At 39.1% G+C, this 18,305-nt stretch overlaps 1 protein-coding gene across 2 annotated transcripts in view; it reads right to left on the bottom strand.

Annotated features, from left to right (window-relative positions):
- CREBRF (CREB3 regulatory factor) overlaps nt 1–18,305 on the bottom strand; it is a 58,889-nt gene that overhangs the window by 13,032 nt on the left and 27,552 nt on the right. For both annotated transcript variants that reach the window (XM_075856508.1, XM_075856509.1), the window contains exons 3-7: nt 18,047–18,172; nt 16,498–17,602; nt 13,511–13,705; nt 12,871–13,060; nt 168–241 (exon numbers count right to left, since the gene is read on the bottom strand). In XM_075856508.1, coding sequence (XP_075712623.1) covers nt 168–241; nt 12,871–13,060; nt 13,511–13,705; nt 16,498–17,602; nt 18,047–18,172 — 1,690 coding nt within the window. The remainder of the gene's footprint in view (nt 1–167; nt 242–12,870; nt 13,061–13,510; nt 13,706–16,497; nt 17,603–18,046; nt 18,173–18,305) is intronic.

Below are 18,305 nucleotides of genomic sequence, written 5' to 3'. Positions count from 1 at the left end.
AAATGGAATATATTAAAAATATATATATGATCCAGTAGTGCAAACGTACTGATCAAAAATAAATAAATCCAGTTTGTGTTATTTTTACGGTCTGGTATAATGATCTAGACACAGCAAATGTATTATTCAGAATCTCAATTTGCAATACAATGGTATTATGCACTTACCGTATTCTGTATTCAGGCCCCACAGCTTAACTTTATTGGCTTCATACTGTGCCTTCTTCTTTAGCCGGCAAGCTCTGCATTAGAAAGATGAGCAAAATATAGCAAAAAAATTCTCTAGTCATATCACAAATGAATTCAATGTATGTCAGAAAAAGGAGAAAAGCACACTCCACATGCACTGAGAACATTACAGCATAGTGTATATCCTGGAGTGCGATTATTAGAACACCATTAGGGCAGATGCAGGAACACGTCAACAGTAAGGCTGGATTCACACGAGCATGTTTGGTCCGTAAAGGACGGAACGTATTTCGGCCGCAAGTCCCGGACCGAACACAGTGCAGGGAGCCGGGCTCCTAGCATCATACTTATGTACGATGCTAGGAGTCCCTGCCTCGCTGCAGGACAACTGTCCCGTACTGTAATCATGTTTTCAGTACAGGACAGTAGATCCACGGAGAGGCAGGGACTCCTAGCATCGTACATAACTATGATGCTAGGAGCCCGGCTCCCTGCACTGTGTTCGGTCCGGTACTTGTGGCCGAAATATGTTCCGTCCTTTACGGACCAAACATGCTCGTGTGAATCCAGCCTAAGGCATAAAAGTGCTATGAAACTCAGTTGGGGGGTGTTTAGCAAGGTATAGGGAGGTCCATCCTTCCGTATACATACCGTACTGTTTTAACAAATGGATATTTAACCCCTTAGTGACCACCAATACGCCTTTTCACGTGATTCACTAATGGGCTTTAGGCTAGGCTGACGCCTTTTCACGTCAGCCTAGTCTAAGTCCTGCACGGGTCTCCCGTGCAGGCAGGAGCCGGGGCTCTGCTGTCTGATGACAGCTGAGCTCCTGCTCCAACGCCCGCGATCGAAGTTTACTTCGATCGCGGCCGTTTAACCCGTTAAATGCCGCCGTCAATAGCGACCGCAGCATTTAACTTTGTTTACAGAGGGAGTGCGCTCCCTCTGTCACCCATCGGCGGCCCGCAAATGAAATCGCGGGTCTCCGATGGGGTGTCATGGCAGCCGTGGGCTTGATAAAAGCCCCCAGGTCTGCCCTGGACATATTCCTGTTAGGACGCGCCGGAGGCACGTCCTAACAGATTGCCTGTCAGATTTACACTGACAGGCAATAATGCTCTGGTATACGAAGTATACCAGAGCATTATAGCAGCGATCGGAATATCGCACAGTAAAGTCCCCTAGTGGGACTAATAAAATAAGTCATCAAAGTGAAATAAAGATTATTAATAAAAAGTACAGTAAAAAAATAAATAAAACCATTATTTTCCATAAAAAGTGGTTTTATTTAGTAAAAGTGTAAACAAACAAAAAAGTACACATATGTGGTATCGCCGCGAACCGTAATGACTCCATTAATAAAGTTAATAGGTAATTTAAACCGCAAAGTGAACACCATAAAAAAAAAACACAAAAAACCATGGCGAAATTGCCATTTTTTTCCATTGCCCCCCAAAAAAGTCATAATAAAAATGAATCAATAAGTCCCATGCTCCCCAATACAGTACCATTCAAAACTACGTCTTGTCCCGCAGAAAACAAGCCCAAAAAATCACTACATTGATGAAAAAATAAAAAAATTACGGCTCTTTGAAAGCGACGATGCAAAAGCAAATAATTTTAGTTCAAAAGTGTTTTTATTGTGCAAAAGTCGTAAAACATAAAAAAACCTCTACATATGTGGTATCGCCGTAATCGTACCGACCCATAGAATAAAGGTAACATGTTATTTACGTCGCATAGTGAACGGCGTCAATTTAAAAACGCATAGATCAATGGCGGAATTTCAGGTTTTTTTTATAATTCCCCCCAAAAAGGTTAATAAAAGTTAATATAAAAATTATATGTACCCAAAAATGGTGCCATTAAAAAGCACAACTAATCCCGCAAAAAACAAGTCCTCATACAGCTATGTAGACGAAAAAATAAAAAAGCTATAGCTCTTTGAATGCGACTATAGAAAAACGAATAAAATAGCTTGGTCATTAGGGCCTAAAATGGGCTGGTCACTAAGGGGTTAACAAAAATTAGCTACATACATACTTACGTGAACCAACATGTGATGTGAAACAAAATCCTCTATGTGCTTATTTAACTCATTGACAAAAGCAAAATTGACTTTAAAAGAATATATTCACTACTAATCACCATTTTAGAGTTTATATATTAATGTAATCTATATAAAAAGTTTAGCAACTCTGATCCTTAATTACAGCCTGAACCATAGCGCAAAGTATTTAAAATGCTGCTAGTTGCTATTGGAAACAGTTGACAAGCTAGTTGACAGATATACCCCTAGATGCTTAGCGGAGCTCCTATAATGCATTAGAGTCAGTTAGAAAGAGGCGTCACAAAATTTAATAGGCCTTTGAAAGTGATTAAAATTAAATTTTCCAGAATGAAGATCACAAGAGCAAACTCTGTGTAGGCAACGAGTAAGCAAAGAGAGGTTTTAGCTCTGAAGCCCGAAGAAATGTGAATGCCACTATGGGGTATAATACAGGCTGTAATTCAGGATTCGCATGAAATAGTAATACAATGTATTTACTACATTCGTTTTATGGAGATTAAGTTTATATAAAAGGCATGTACAATTGCGTTGAAAGGTCGGCATACACTTTGGTAGAAATACAGGAAGAAAAAACGGGATACACGGCGCTGCTTAATAAGAAAGGTTTAATGACGATAATTGCTACGCGTTTCGATACCGGACCGGCATCTTCATCAGGCATATCATGAGAGTAGTAAAAAAAACACACATATATATACACAAAAGTACAAGTGAAAAGTAAGTTCATTGGACCAGTTCAGACCAGCCTCCTGGCCAAAAACCGCCAAAACCTGCAGGTCAAAGTTCAGAAATGTCAGAAAAAATAAAAACAGTAAACAATAAAATTGGAGTGAATAAAAGTCACAAATGGGTTGCTAGCAGATAATGAATGACATAAAATGACATACAGGGCCATATTTGCTACAGTAACTGGACGAACCAGGGGGTTCTGTTCAGTCACAGGGCAGCAGGGAAATGCTGCACTCAATGCAAACAGTATATTGTACATAAAGAGGTTTTATTTGTGGTATGCGGAAGGAATAAGTAGTCTGAAGTTGTAAGGGGGATAGTGAGCTATTGCAAGTGTCAAAAGAAAAAACTGTACGAGATCTTTCATAGCGCGCATACTGGCGCGTTGTCATGGCAACCATAAACAAATGCATGCCGGAAGAGAGGGGAAATGTGTTGGAACACATGGTGAAGCGCAGAGAGCGCAAGGGGGAAGTTATACACAAGGGCAAATTGAGCCAGCAATTAGCTGGAGTATATCTGCTACTTATATCATAAATACAGCTAATAGACATACTAGTAATGGTGTGTGCTGTATATATTTATAACATGACGGAATAAAACTAATAAAATGATAAAATGAGGAATATGTATAACCTCAACATCGGATAGCTCTGGAAATATTAGTGCATGTATAAATCTCAATGTGGATAGTACAATGCAAAAAATGGATGAAATATATGAAAATTTAAAATTAGGTTAATATAGACCTTAAGAAAATTAGTAATTAATACACCATCGAAGAAATTAGTAATTAATAAAAAACAATAGAATTAATAATTAATAGGCTGTCCATAAAATTGATAAATTACAACACATGGAAAAAAATGTTTGACATTAATCCAAAGCGGACTCCGTAATATCATTAAGGCCATTAGGAAATAAGGTCGCCAATTTATATATCCAATAATTTTCTCTTTGCTTTAATCTAATAAATCTATTAGATATATCAAGGGGTATTTTTTCAATGGGAGTCACAGTGATAGAATCAAAATTGCATTTATGTTCAGTAGCACAGTGGCGGGACACGCTATGTTTTTCGAACCCAGTCCTAACATTAAATCTATGTTTATTGACTCTACATCTAAGGGTTTGGGTGGTACGACCCACATATTGTCGATTGCATGCACATTGTAACAAGTAGATAACATAGTCACTACCACAGTTGAGAAAGCTTTTTATCGGAAAACTTTCATTAGTAATTATGGAAGTGAAGTGCGTTTTTTTGTTTGAAATATTTAGACAACAGAGACATCTGGATTTCCCACAACGATACGACCCGTTAATGATTAATGATGTTTTTGGATGGTCTTGGGTAATTTTATGCAGTTTGCTCGGCGCTATCATGTTTCTTAAAGTTTTTGCCCTTCTATATGTGATCCTAGGCCTAATGGGAAGGATACTTTTCATGTATTGGTCATTTATTAGGATGTGCCAGTGCTTTAGAAGTATAGAATTAATTAATTTACTCCCTTTATTAAAGGTAGTGATAAAATTACAATTAAAATCGGTTGGTTTCACAACTGCCCGGGATGTGGGGTTGATACATTCAGATTGTGTTAGCGCCTTTGCTCTAGACTCTGCTCCCTTGATTAAACTGGTTGGAAAGTTTTTTTGTTTAAATCTTTTTTTCAGAATATTACATTCAACGAAGAAATCTTTATCGCTAGTGCAATTTTTTCTTATTCGTTTGAATTGGCCAAACGGTACATTTTTTAGCCATGGACGGTAATGTGCACTTTTAAAATCTAGATAGCTGTTAACGTCAACTCCTTTAAAATGTGTCTTAGTATTTAAGAGGCGGCCATTTTTTTCAATTGTTAGGTCTAAAAAATCTATTCGTTCAAGAGACGAAGTATGCGTAAGTGTTATACCAAAATTGTTATTATTGAGGTGGCTTACCCAATCTAAAATCACAGTTGGATTGCCTTTAATGATGAAAAAAAGGTCATCTATATAGCGTTTATAGAAAATAATATTTTCCTTGAAATTATGGTCACCGTATATATAAAGGTCTTCAAAGGCCCCCATGTACAGGTTAGCGTACGATGGGGCAAATCTTGACCCCATCGCACAGCCCTTTACTTGTCTGTAAAATTTGCCCTCAAAAGTAAATACATTGTGTTTAAGTATAAAATCAATACAGTCCATTAAAAAATTGATCTGATTATTCGGGAAAAGGGGGTTAGAGGTTAAATAAGTTAGAGACGCTTGCATGCCGAGATCATGTGGGATATTTGTATAAAGTGATGTCACATCTGCAGTAAAAAACCATAGATCCGTAAAATCGTGGGTGGTTTGCAGTTTATAGAGCTCTCTGATTAGATGGGTAGAATCTTTAAGGTAAGACGGTAGTTTAACCACATGTGTTTGGAGGTGAATATCTATAAAATGTGATAGGTTGCTGGTTAATGACCCAATCCCTGAAATAATGGGTCTACCAGGGGGATTTGATAGGGATTTGTGAATCTTTGGTAAATGATAAAGAAATGGAATGGTGGGAAAAGGAACGGTTAAAAATGTTTTCTCTTTTTTATTTATAGTCTGATCGGTATAGGCCGTTTCAATGAGTGATTTATATTTAAGTAGAAATGTTGGTATTGGGTTGTGCTGCAGTTTCTCGTAGAAGTTTATATCAGACAGTAGTCTGTAGGCCTCATTGGTATAGTCATCACGATCCTGAATTATAATCCCACCACCCTTATCGGCAGATCGTATCACTATTTGGTGATTTTTTTGTAAACTTTTTAGTGCAATGCGTTCAAACTTAGTGAGGTTGTCTATGGAGTAAATTGGTTGCTCTATGGTCTTGAAGTCATTACTGACCAAATTGTAAAATGTTTCTAGTGCCGGTCCACGATGGTGGAGGGGATAGAATGAAGATCTAGGGTGGACATCCACACTAACAGATTTGGGAATGTGAGTGGATGAGGTCAAATTTTGTGTGAGCTCTGGTGATGTCATTACTGGAGATAATGCGAAATGACGTAGAAGTGTGAGTCTACGCATAAACCTATTAAGGTCCATAAAAACCTCAAAGCCATCTGGTGCGGTGGTGGGACAAAAAGAGAGACCCTTGGAGAGTAAACTAGTCTCGTTAACATTTAGGATATATTTAGATAGATTAAAAAGTTTTACAGTTTCTGCTTGTATTTCTTTGGGAGAAGGGGGAGGTTTGTGTCTGCCCCCTCTACATCCTCTGACTCTTCCTCCAATTTTCTTTTTGATGTGATCTTTTGTATTTTTGGGAAGAAGGCTGTAATTGTTTGTGATTTTGGACTTTTTAAGATGGGCAGAAGGATATCTCGTGATTGGGAGATCGGGGTAATTGGAGGTCTGGTGAACTGTGGTGGAAGTCCTAAAAAAGACACTGTTGCCAGAGTGTTGTCAAAAATGGGCTCAGGGCCATCCGTGGTGGTATTATGTAGGAATGACACAACATGTGGACTAATAACCTGAACCAGATCGTCATGTGTGGTTAAATTCAACATGGATGATGGAAGTGGTGATGTAATATCAATTTCTATAGAGTCATTAAACAAGGGGGATTCAAATGACCGTTCAAAGGGAGTGTCTGGAACAAGATTAAAAAGTTTCAGATGTGCCTCTAAATTGGCGGATTTAAAAGCGTATTGGGGTATTGGTCCCAAATGATTGGTGCATGTAATTTTCGTCAAATTTGAATTAATTGAATTTTGAGGGTCTGTGCCAATTGAATGTATGGATTGTTGGTGATGTAAATGGTTAATTGGGATGGAGACAGGTTTGGAAATGTGGAGAGGGGTAAAGGGTCTAATGTTAGAACTAATATTATTGGATATATTGGTGTTTTTGTTTATGTTCATATGGACAGGTGGGGTTGGTACATTCATAATTGTATTTTTTATTTTGCTAGTGTCGGTCATAGATGTTAAATCACAATTGGCAACTTGTTTAGGTTTAGAGCGCTTGAATGAATAGGATGATTTGCCGAAAGGAGTATTTAGCTTATTTGCATGGGGGTCCATATGCGGACGCTTGATAGGGAGGGGTTTGGAGGTCCAATCACCCAATTTATTATCCATGTAATCCGCTCTCTTTTTAGTTTTTTCATTTTTTTACCAATGATATCTCTTTCAAATACATACAAGCGATCAATGGTTGACAATTCCAATTTTTTGTAATCAGGAATATCAGAGAAGCGGCACAACTGCTCGCTTAGCTCATCAATCTTGTTAGATAATTCAGCACAAATACTTGTTCTCTTTTTGTGCAAACAATTAATAAACCCAGCATTGCTATGTTCCAATGCCTTGAGCCATTCAGTGTAAAACATGCTATCATCCAGGTATGGGGTATTGAAGCAGACCCTGAGGCCCCTAGGGGCTATTTTTTCGGACAGGTAAATGTCTAAGAAACGACAGTCAATGTTGAGAAAAGCTTCCTCTTTCAATGTGTCTTCCAATAGCAGAAATAAATCCGTCATTTTCTTTACATCCTCAATATTAGTAGTAGTGTTACTCACTGGTGTGGCACGATCATCAGGGAAGTCCATTGTCGTAAGCTGTGCGATGAGACAATCCCGTGTGGTTGCTCTTTCATTGATAAAGTTCATCATGATTGCAATGGAAAATGGAAAACGAAGGCAGCCAGTGTCAAAGGGTCTCCGGAACGAAAGCCCCAAAAATCCTCAATGGCGGGATCCAAGCCACCCAAATAGTACCTCATACCCTATTTGGGTGGCTTGGATCCCGCCATTGAGGATTTTTGGGGCTTTCGTTCCGGAGACCCTTTGACACTGGCTGCCTTCGTTTTCCATTTACCTGTCCGAAAAAATAGCCCCTAGGGGCCTCAGGGTCTGCTTCAATACCCCATACCTGGATGATAGCATGTTTTACACTGAATGGCTCAAGGCATTGGAACATAGCAATGCTGGGTTTATTAATTGTTTGCACAAAAAGAGAACAAGTATTTGTGCTGAATTATCTAACAAGATTGATGAGCTAAGCGAGCAGTTGTGCCGCTTCTCTGATATTCCTGATTACAAAAAATTGGAATTGTCAACCATTGATCGCTTGTATGTATTTGAAAGAGATATCATTGGTAAAAAAATGAAAAAACTAAAAAGAGATAGAGCGGATTACATGGATAATAAATTGGGTGATTGGACCTCCAAACCCCTCCCTATCAAGCGTCCGCATATGGACCCCCATGCAAATAAGCTAAATACTCCTTTCGGCAAATCATCCTATTCATTCAAGCGCTCTAAACCTAAACAAGTTGCCAATTGTGATTTAACATCTATGACCGACACTAGCAAAATAAAAAATACAATTATGAATGTACCAACCCCACCTGTCCATATGAACATAAACAAAAACACCAATATATCCAATAATATTAGTTCTAACATTAGACCCTTTACCCCTCTCCACATTTCCAAACCTGTCTCCATCCCAATTAACCATTTACATCACCAACAATCCATACATTCAATTGGCACAGACCCTCAAAATTCAATTAATTCAAATTTGACGAAAATTACATGCACCAATCATTTGGGACCAATACCCCAATACGCTTTTAAATCCGCCAATTTAGAGGCACATCTGAAACTTTTTAATCTTGTTCCAGACACTCCCTTTGAACGGTCATTTGAATCCCCCTTGTTTAATGACTCTATAGAAATTGATATTACATCACCACTTCCATCATCCATGTTGAATTTAACCACACATGACGATCTGGTTCAGGTTATTAGTCCACATGTTGTGTCATTCCTACATAATACCACCACGGATGGCCCTGAGCCCATTTTTGACAACACTCTGGCAACAGTGTCTTTTTTAGGACTTCCACCACAGTTCACCAGACCTCCAATTACCCCGATCTCCCAATCACGAGATATCCTTCTGCCCATCTTAAAAAGTCCAAAATCACAAACAATTACAGCCTTCTTCCCAAAAATACAAAAGATCACATCAAAAAGAAAATTGGAGGAAGAGTCAGAGGATGTAGAGGGGGCAGACACAAACCTCCCCCTTCTCCCAAAGAAATACAAGCAGAAACTGTAAAACTTTTTAATCTATCTAAATATATCCTAAATGTTAACGAGACTAGTTTACTCTCCAAGGGTCTCTCTTTTTGTCCCACCACCGCACCAGATGGCTTTGAGGTTTTTATGGACCTTAATAGGTTTATGCGTAGACTCACACTTCTACGTCATTTCGCATTATCTCCAGTAATGACATCACCAGAGCTCACACAAAATTTGACCTCATCCACTCACATTCCCAAATCTGTTAGTGTGGATGTCCACCCTAGATCTTCATTCTATCCCCTCCACCATCGTGGACCGGCACTAGAAACATTTTACAATTTGGTCAGTAATGACTTCAAGACCATAGAGCAACCAATTTACTCCATAGACAACCTCACTAAGTTTGAACGCATTGCACTAAAAAGTTTACAAAAAAATCACCAAATAGTGATACGATCTGCCGATAAGGGTGGCGGGATTATAATTCAGGATCGTGATGACTATACCAATGAGGCCTACAGACTACTGTCTGATATAAACTTCTACGAGAAACTGCAGCACAACCCAATACCAACATTTCTACTTAAATATAAATCACTCATTGAAACGGCCTATACCGATCAGACTATAAATAAAAAAGAGAAAACATTTTTAACCGTTCCTTTTCCCACCATTCCATTTCTTTATCATTTACCAAAGATTCACAAATCCCTATCAAATCCCCCTGGTAGACCCATTATTTCAGGGATTGGGTCATTAACCAGCAACCTATCACATTTTATAGATATTCACCTCCAAACACATGTGGTTAAACTACCGTCTTACCTTAAAGATTCTACCCATCTAATCAGAGAGCTCTATAAACTGCAAACCACCCACGATTTTACGGATCTATGGTTTTTTACTGCAGATGTGACATCACTTTGTACAAATATCCCACATGATCTCAGCATGCAAGCGTCTCTAACTTATTTAACCTCTAACCCCCTTTTCCCGAATAATCAGATCAATTTTTTAATGGACTGTATTGATTTTATACTTAAACACAATGTATTTACTTTTGAGGGCAAATTTTACAGACAAGTAAAGGGCTGTGCGATGGGGTCAAGATTTGCCCCATCGTACGCTAACCTGTACATGGGGGCCTTTGAAGACCTTTATATATACGGTGACCATAATTTCAAGGAAAATATTATTTTCTATAAACGCTATATAGATGACCTTTTTTTCATCATTAAAGGCAATCCAACTGTGATTTTAGATTGGGTAAGCCACCTCAATAATAACAATTTTGGTATAACACTTACGCATACTTCGTCTCTTGAACGAATAGATTTTTTAGACCTAACAATTGAAAAAAATGGCCGCCTCTTAAATACTAAGACACATTTTAAAGGAGTTGACGTTAACAGCTATCTAGATTTTAAAAGTGCACATTACCGTCCATGGCTAAAAAATGTACCGTTTGGCCAATTCAAACGAATAAGAAAAAATTGCACTAGCGATAAAGATTTCTTCGTTGAATGTAATATTCTGAAAAAAAGATTTAAACAAAAAAACTTTCCAACCAGTTTAATCAAGGGAGCAGAGTCTAGAGCAAAGGCGCTAACACAATCTGAATGTATCAACCCCACATCCCGGGCAGTTGTGAAACCAACCGATTTTAATTGTAATTTTATCACTACCTTTAATAAAGGGAGTAAATTAATTAATTCTATACTTCTAAAGCACTGGCACATCCTAATAAATGACCAATACATGAAAAGTATCCTTCCCATTAGGCCTAGGATCACATATAGAAGGGCAAAAACTTTAAGAAACATGATAGCGCCGAGCAAACTGCATAAAATTACCCAAGACCATCCAAAAACATCATTAATCATTAACGGGTCGTATCGTTGTGGGAAATCCAGATGTCTCTGTTGTCTAAATATTTCAAACAAAAAAACGCACTTCACTTCCATAATTACTAATGAAAGTTTTCCGATAAAAAGCTTTCTCAACTGTGGTAGTGACTATGTTATCTACTTGTTACAATGTGCATGCAATCGACAATATGTGGGTCGTACCACCCAAACCCTTAGATGTAGAGTCAATAAACATAGATTTAATGTTAGGACTGGGTTCGAAAAACATAGCGTGTCCCGCCACTGTGCTACTGAACATAAATGCAATTTTGATTCTATCACTGTGACTCCCATTGAAAAAATACCCCTTGATATATCTAATAGATTTATTAGATTAAAGCAAAGAGAAAATTATTGGATATATAAATTGGCGACCTTATTTCCTAATGGCCTTAATGATATTACGGAGTCCGCTTTGGATTAATGTCAAACATTTTTTTCCATGTGTTGTAATTTATCAATTTTATGGACAGCCTATTAATTATTAATTCTATTGTTTTTTATTAATTACTAATTTCTTCGATGGTGTATTAATTACTAATTTTCTTAAGGTCTATATTAACCTAATTTTAAATTTTCATATATTTCATCCATTTTTTGCATTGTACTATCCACATTGAGATTTATACATGCACTAATATTTCCAGAGCTATCCGATGTTGAGGTTATACATATTCCTCATTTTATCATTTTATTAGTTTTATTCCGTCATGTTATAAATATATACAGCACACACCATTACTAGTATGTCTATTAGCTGTATTTATGATATAAGTAGCAGATATACTCCAGCTAATTGCTGGCTCAATTTGCCCTTGTGTATAACTTCCCCCTTGCGCTCTCTGCGCTTCACCATGTGTTCCAACACATTTCCCCTCTCTTCCGGCATGCATTTGTTTATGGTTGCCATGACAACGCGCCAGTATGCGCGCTATGAAAGATCTCGTACAGTTTTTTCTTTTGACACTTGCAATAGCTCACTATCCCCCTTACAACTTCAGACTACTTATTCCTTCCGCATACCACAAATAAAACCTCTTTATGTACAATATACTGTTTGCATTGAGTGCAGCATTTCCCTGCTGCCCTGTGACTGAACAGAACCCCCTGGTTCGTCCAGTTACTGTAGCAAATATGGCCCTGTATGTCATTTTATGTCATTCATTATCTGCTAGCAACCCATTTGTGACTTTTATTCACTCCAATTTTATTGTTTACTGTTTTTATTTTTTCTGACATTTCTGAACTTTGACCTGCAGGTTTTGGCGGTTTTTGGCCAGGAGGCTGGTCTGAACTGGTCCAATGAACTTACTTTTCACTTGTACTTTTGTGTATATATATGTGTGTTTTTTTACTACTCTCATGATATGCCTGATGAAGATGCCGGTCCGGTATCGAAACGCGTAGCAATTATCGTCATTAAACCTTTCTTATTAAGCAGCGCCGTGTATCCCGTTTTTTCTTCCTGTATTTCTACCATTTTGGCAACCCCTTGGGAGTTTGCGTTGGGATTGGCAGCAGCTTCTCTATCACGAATTACATGCCGGTAATTTACATCCTTGGAGGTGAGCATATATTGTTTTTTCTCCGCGCATTATATATTGATACCGCAAGTTTGGCGCCGTGTTCTTTTTTTGTTTCACTTCGGCATACACTTTGAGAACTCCAAAGGATTCCACATGGTTGTATTATTTCTTACCCTTTCACTGCTGCATACAGCCACATTCTTCCTTTTACCAGTCAGAAATTACAAAGAGATAATTACAAATTTGCATTTATATGGACTAGGTTTCTTTGGAATAGTTTATTTTGCCTTTTTTAACTTGAAGTTCTAGAAATAAATTGACAAAAAAAAACAACAACTATATTACAGCAACATAATATTCAGTTACTGTACATTACGGGATAGGTTACCTGGAAGCCAGTTTATTTTTCTCTTTTCGAGAGCGAGGCCTGGCAGTTACAGGAAGCTCGGACACAGGCGTCAGGTCACTTATCACTTTATTTAGTTTACGGAGCTCTCCTCCAATCTGTAGAAGTTTTTTTGGGTTGGGAGTTAAGTCTTCCACATCGGTTCTGCGAGACTTCTTCACAGTGTATTTGCCTGTCAACATAACACTAAAAGGTCACTAGGAACAATACTAGTACACCGGTCAGAAAATACATTGCACACAAACATAGGTCAAGAATAAAAATCTTACAGAAATACAAAAAAGGCCCTTTCACGGGGAAATGATGGGCCAACGCTCGTTCCCGATCACTGCATAATGTAAACAGGTCAGCAATCACCCGATCATCAGCTGATCTCATCTTATATGTTAACAGACCCGGCACTCGAATTTTGCCATAATAATTTTATAGGTTTCATTTATTCTGTTAGACAATCCACATCTTTAGTTTGTCACTGCTTTCCAGTAATCACTTCCCGATAAGAATTCTAAGCATCTACCAATGATTGCACGTTAAAATGGCATGACCCAGCCTATTACAACCATAGAAATGGTAAACTAGATAAGATGAAGGCACGTACTACACTGCTGGCAAAAATACTTACCGTGATGCAAGCCATTTTTCTGGTACAAATTACTGGGCAGAGTCTCTCTATTCCACTCAGATGGTCTCTGCATCCCTTCCTGTTGAGAAGGCATTAGTTGCTCACTGTATTCCCAGAAGTACCGCCGTTTTCCTCGTTTTCTCGATGACACAGCAGTTATCCCTTTTAAGTCATCAACTGAATCATTTTCATAACCTAAAATAAAATAAAAAAATAAATAAAAATGTATGTTAAAGCAGGAGATACATCCAAACAGACCTACTGGGGGTCATATAACATACCAGGGCCATTCTTTCAGTCTGGTCCTTCAAATACAAGTTTCTAACTATAGGTCCTTAACACCATAGGAAAGAGCAGCTGCCGCTATTGACTGAAGCTGCACCTCACAGAGTTTCTGTTTAAAAAGGCACACACTTCACTTCGTTAGAAAAGTCCACATTATGGGAAGGGGGTGGGGGCAAAACTAAAATAATGGTTCTTTATCTCCAAGTCAGAGGTCTGGTAAAGGCGCACTGAGTGATGATCAAATTGGGTCTGTTCTCAGAGTGGGGTTTCCAGAACAGAGGTTATGTATGTGTGTATGTATGGCCGTACATAAACTATATGGACAAAAGTATTGGGACACACCTCTTAATCATGAAATTCTGCCATTTCATGCAGTCCCATTGCCTCAGGTGTATAAAAACAAGCGCCTCGCCATGCAGTCTGCCTTTACAAATATTTGTTAAAGAATGGGCCATTTTAAAAAGAGCTCACTGAATGCCAGCGTGGTACTGTAATAGCATGCCATCATTGCAAGTCAGTTTGTGAAATTTCTTCACTCCTAGATATTCCATGATAAACTGCGAGAGGTTATTGAAAAGAGGAAGCATTTAGGAACCACAGCTACTCAGCCACGAAGTGGCAGACCATGTACAGTTACAGAGCAGGGTCACCAAGCGCTCACGCATATAGTGGATAAAAGTCGCCAACGCTCTGCTGACCCAATCGCCGCAGCGTTACAAATCACCCCTGGCATGAACACCCGTTACAAAAACTGCGTGCTGGGAGCATCATGGCATGGGTTTCCACGTCCGAGCAGCTGCATACAAGCCTTACATCACTAAGCACAATGCCACGTGTCGGATGGAGTGTTGTAAAGCACAAAGCCACTGGTCTCTGGAGCAGTGGGAACGTGTTCTGTCCAGTGATGAATCATGTTTCTCTATCTGGCAGTCTGTAGGAAGAGTCTGGGTTTGGCAAATGCCAGGAGAACGTTACCTACCTGACTGCATTGCACCAACTGTAAAGTTTGGTGGACGAGGAATAATTCTATGGGGTTGTTTTTATGGGGTAGACCTAGTCCCCTCAGTACCATTGAAGGGAAAGGTTTCAGTATACCAAGACATTTTGGACAATTGTGTGCTTCCAACTTTGTGGGAATAGTTTTAGAAGAAAGGCCCTCCATATTAATAACTATGGCTTTAGAATGAGAGGTCATAAAAGCTTCTGTAGGGGTCCCAATAATTTTGTCCATATAATGTATAATAGATATATTTTAGAAGAAAAGATTGCAGCATTACAGGAATTTGAAGACTTGCAATGTTTCATCTCTCTCAATGTTTCATCTCTCTTGAGAAAGTCCCTGTGAGAGGGATGAAACGTATCTATCTACACGGGTAATGCGATCGTTTCTTCTATGGTGTGTGTGACTTGGACCCTGGATCAAGGCCGGATACACTGGCACCCACATCATATTGAAATTACCAATGTGCTTATTTTAATAGTAGGCAATGGGCATTAAAATATTCAGCAAAAAAATTCATCCTAAAACTGGTATTCTACGACAGGTAATGAGCATCATGCAACAAAGAATAACACTAACTTAGTAATGTCTACCATGTGCCTATTACAATAATAGGTGTTAGAAGCAGAAAGTGATACTAGAAAGTTATGACTTAAAGGGTACGTACACATTCACAACCAATTATTTTTTTATTGTCCCAATGCATCTAAAAAATAGCAACTTTACAAAGTTCTGAAGTCCTATCATTTCGAGTCTAGAGCAATTGCATTCCTTGAGGAACCAATAAAATATGGCCTATAGGGTACCCATTTCAAGTATTGCACACTCACTTTAAACACAGTTATGCAGTTAACAAAATTTATTGTATGTTGGATGATGTTAAGCCTAGAACTTATCATATAATAAATTTTTTGCCAAACAGCATAAATGGCTATAATGGTAACAAAAAAAGTAATAACTATCACTCTCGTGCTGATTCTTTCCTGATCCCTGCCTGTCTCTGTTCTTCCAGCTTTAACGATAATGAGACCACTGCAGCCAATCACTGGCAGTATCAGTGGCCTGTCAATACTACGGAAGTCACCACTATGGCCATTGATTGGCTGCTGTGATGACATGTAGTGTTGACTAGTCATCGCTGAAGCCGGTAGAACAGAGACCGGCAAGGGATCAGGCAAGCGTCTGTAAGGGGAGTAGCAGGGGAAGGGCGGAGATTGGGTGACCAGAGCACCTATTACATATTTATGGCATCCCCAGTAGATGTCATAAATGTCTTATTAAAGACGTTTCAAAAGGTACAAGAAATTGATGGCTTATCCTCAGGATAGGTCATCAATATCTCATCAGATATCTCATCAAATACCCCCACCAATCAGCTATTTTGAAGGGGCCGCGGAGCTTAAGCGAGTACTGCTTTCCCTCTATTCCAGCCACTGCTCTTACTGCGAATCACCTACACACTTGTAGCGGCGGTTCATAGTTTTACAGCCTTCTCCCATTCAATTGACATTTAATTCACAGTACGGAGCAGGTAAGGAAAGAAGGCAAAGCAGCACTCGCATAAGCGCTGTGGCCCCTTCAAAACAGCGGAGGATAGGCCACCAGTTTCTTGTAACTGGAAAACCCTTTAATGGGGTATTCCCATCTCTCTCAGGACAGAATATTAACATGTAGATTTAAAATAGAACAGCTGATTTATTACCTGGTTCAGAGAAGGTGTCACTAATATCATCTTTATCATCCTCAAAGTCTTCTTCTTCTTCCTCCTCCTCCTCTTCTTCTTCTTCTTCTTCCTCCTCCTCCTCTTCTTCATTTTCAGAGAGTTCATGCTCACTACCAAACCCCTCATCATGATCTTCTTCATCCAAATCAACCTCCGCATCGTCTTCTCCTTCACCTTGTGGTCCTTCACTCTTGACTGACTCTGTAAGTCCTTCTGAGACAAAGAGAGAGTAGTTGTGTTCCTCCTTTTGTGAGGGGTCAGGCACAGAAGCTGAGACAGTAACATTCCCTTCCACCGCACTAATCGTTACCACATTCTGAGGTGGGCAAAATAGCTTTTGAGTCTCTCTGAAAGGCAAGATGGCACAGCTTTTGAGACCTACTGAGGTCTCACCAATTGTCCTTTCCTGCTTTTTGGCCATTGCGCCACAAAAACACGTGTTCTCTTTGGCTGCGTCTAGTGCAACCACTGTGCTTGTCGGTCGTGTAGGAAGTACCGTGCTGATCTTTACCTTGGCTTTTTTTACATAGTCCTTGCACTCCACATGAATATTGATCTTCTCCTCACAAGAAATATTAGTCTTGGCCACCATCTGTGTACTTGCAGCTGCCTTGGCAGCTTTTAGGGGGCAATCAGCTGATGGCATTTCCGCAATAGAAGTCTTAGAAGCGCTAACTGGAGCTGTAACCCTTCCAGATGACACTTTCTTTCCTGGAAGAAATGTAGCTTTAGCTCCTAGCAAGCCTTCTGTATAACAAAAGGAGTCAACCACTGACTGTGAATCCTCACTGTTAAGCTGAGCAAGAGTGGGCGTTTTACTGATGACCTCCTCATCTTGATAGGGACTTGAAAAGTCATCCAAGCCAAGGTAATCGACCTCCTTGGTGCCCCATATATCATAACTTGTAAGTTTTGTATACTTGGTTAAATCCTCACAATAGGTGTCCCACTGCTCCCAGTGAGAAGATAGGGCTGGACTATTGCCCAGGATGTCAGCAAAAGAGTCCAAGGTTTCCAAATCTTTGCAGTCTTCCAGCATTAGAAAGTTATCTGTTGGGCTCTGTTGGTAACCCAACTCTTGATCCTGAGGAGAAACATAAGACATAGATCTGTAAGAATATGGCTTACCCATTGGAGCATTTCTATCATAAGTATATTTTAAAGTAGTAGTAAGCAAGCTATGGCACACCAGCTATTATGACACTACAGCTCCCAGAATGCTCTGCCAACCTCTGGCTGACGAGGCATACTAGCAGTTGTAGTATCAACATAAATCACCTATCACAATCATAAACAATGTTCAAATGAAGGGCTGGTTATGCTTCAAGGCATTGAAACAAGAATTGGCATACTGAAGAAGTCTATGTAAATATGAATACATTAAATACAATTCTATTAGTTTGTATGTAAAAGACATTTCATTTAAACATCACATCTGTAAAATTATTTTAATCACTCCTAGCGCGGTGTATCCAAAATGGCTTTCATACCCAACAGATAGTGGCGGCAGTGGATCCCTGTAGCTTACCAATTCATACATGAAGTCTGGGTCGGAGCTGTTAGCCAGAAGTTCTGTGCTCATTAAAGTCTGCTCGGCAAATGCTGGACTGCGAAAAGCGTCCCCAAAAGGAGGATCCATTCCACTAACACTTGGCTAAAAGAGGGATATAAAATATTTAAAAAAAAAAAAAAGTGTCAATAATACAAGCAAACAAAAACTCCAAACTTCTTTAAAGAGGCTCTGTCACCAGATTTTGCAACCCCTATCTGCTATTGCAGCAGATAGG

The sequence above is a fragment of the Rhinoderma darwinii genome, chromosome 3, assembly GCF_050947455.1.
Source record: "Rhinoderma darwinii isolate aRhiDar2 chromosome 3, aRhiDar2.hap1, whole genome shotgun sequence".
In the NCBI taxonomy this organism is placed as follows: Eukaryota; Metazoa; Chordata; class Amphibia; order Anura; family Rhinodermatidae; genus Rhinoderma; species Rhinoderma darwinii.
This window is presented reverse-complemented; position numbering and strand designations above follow the sequence as displayed.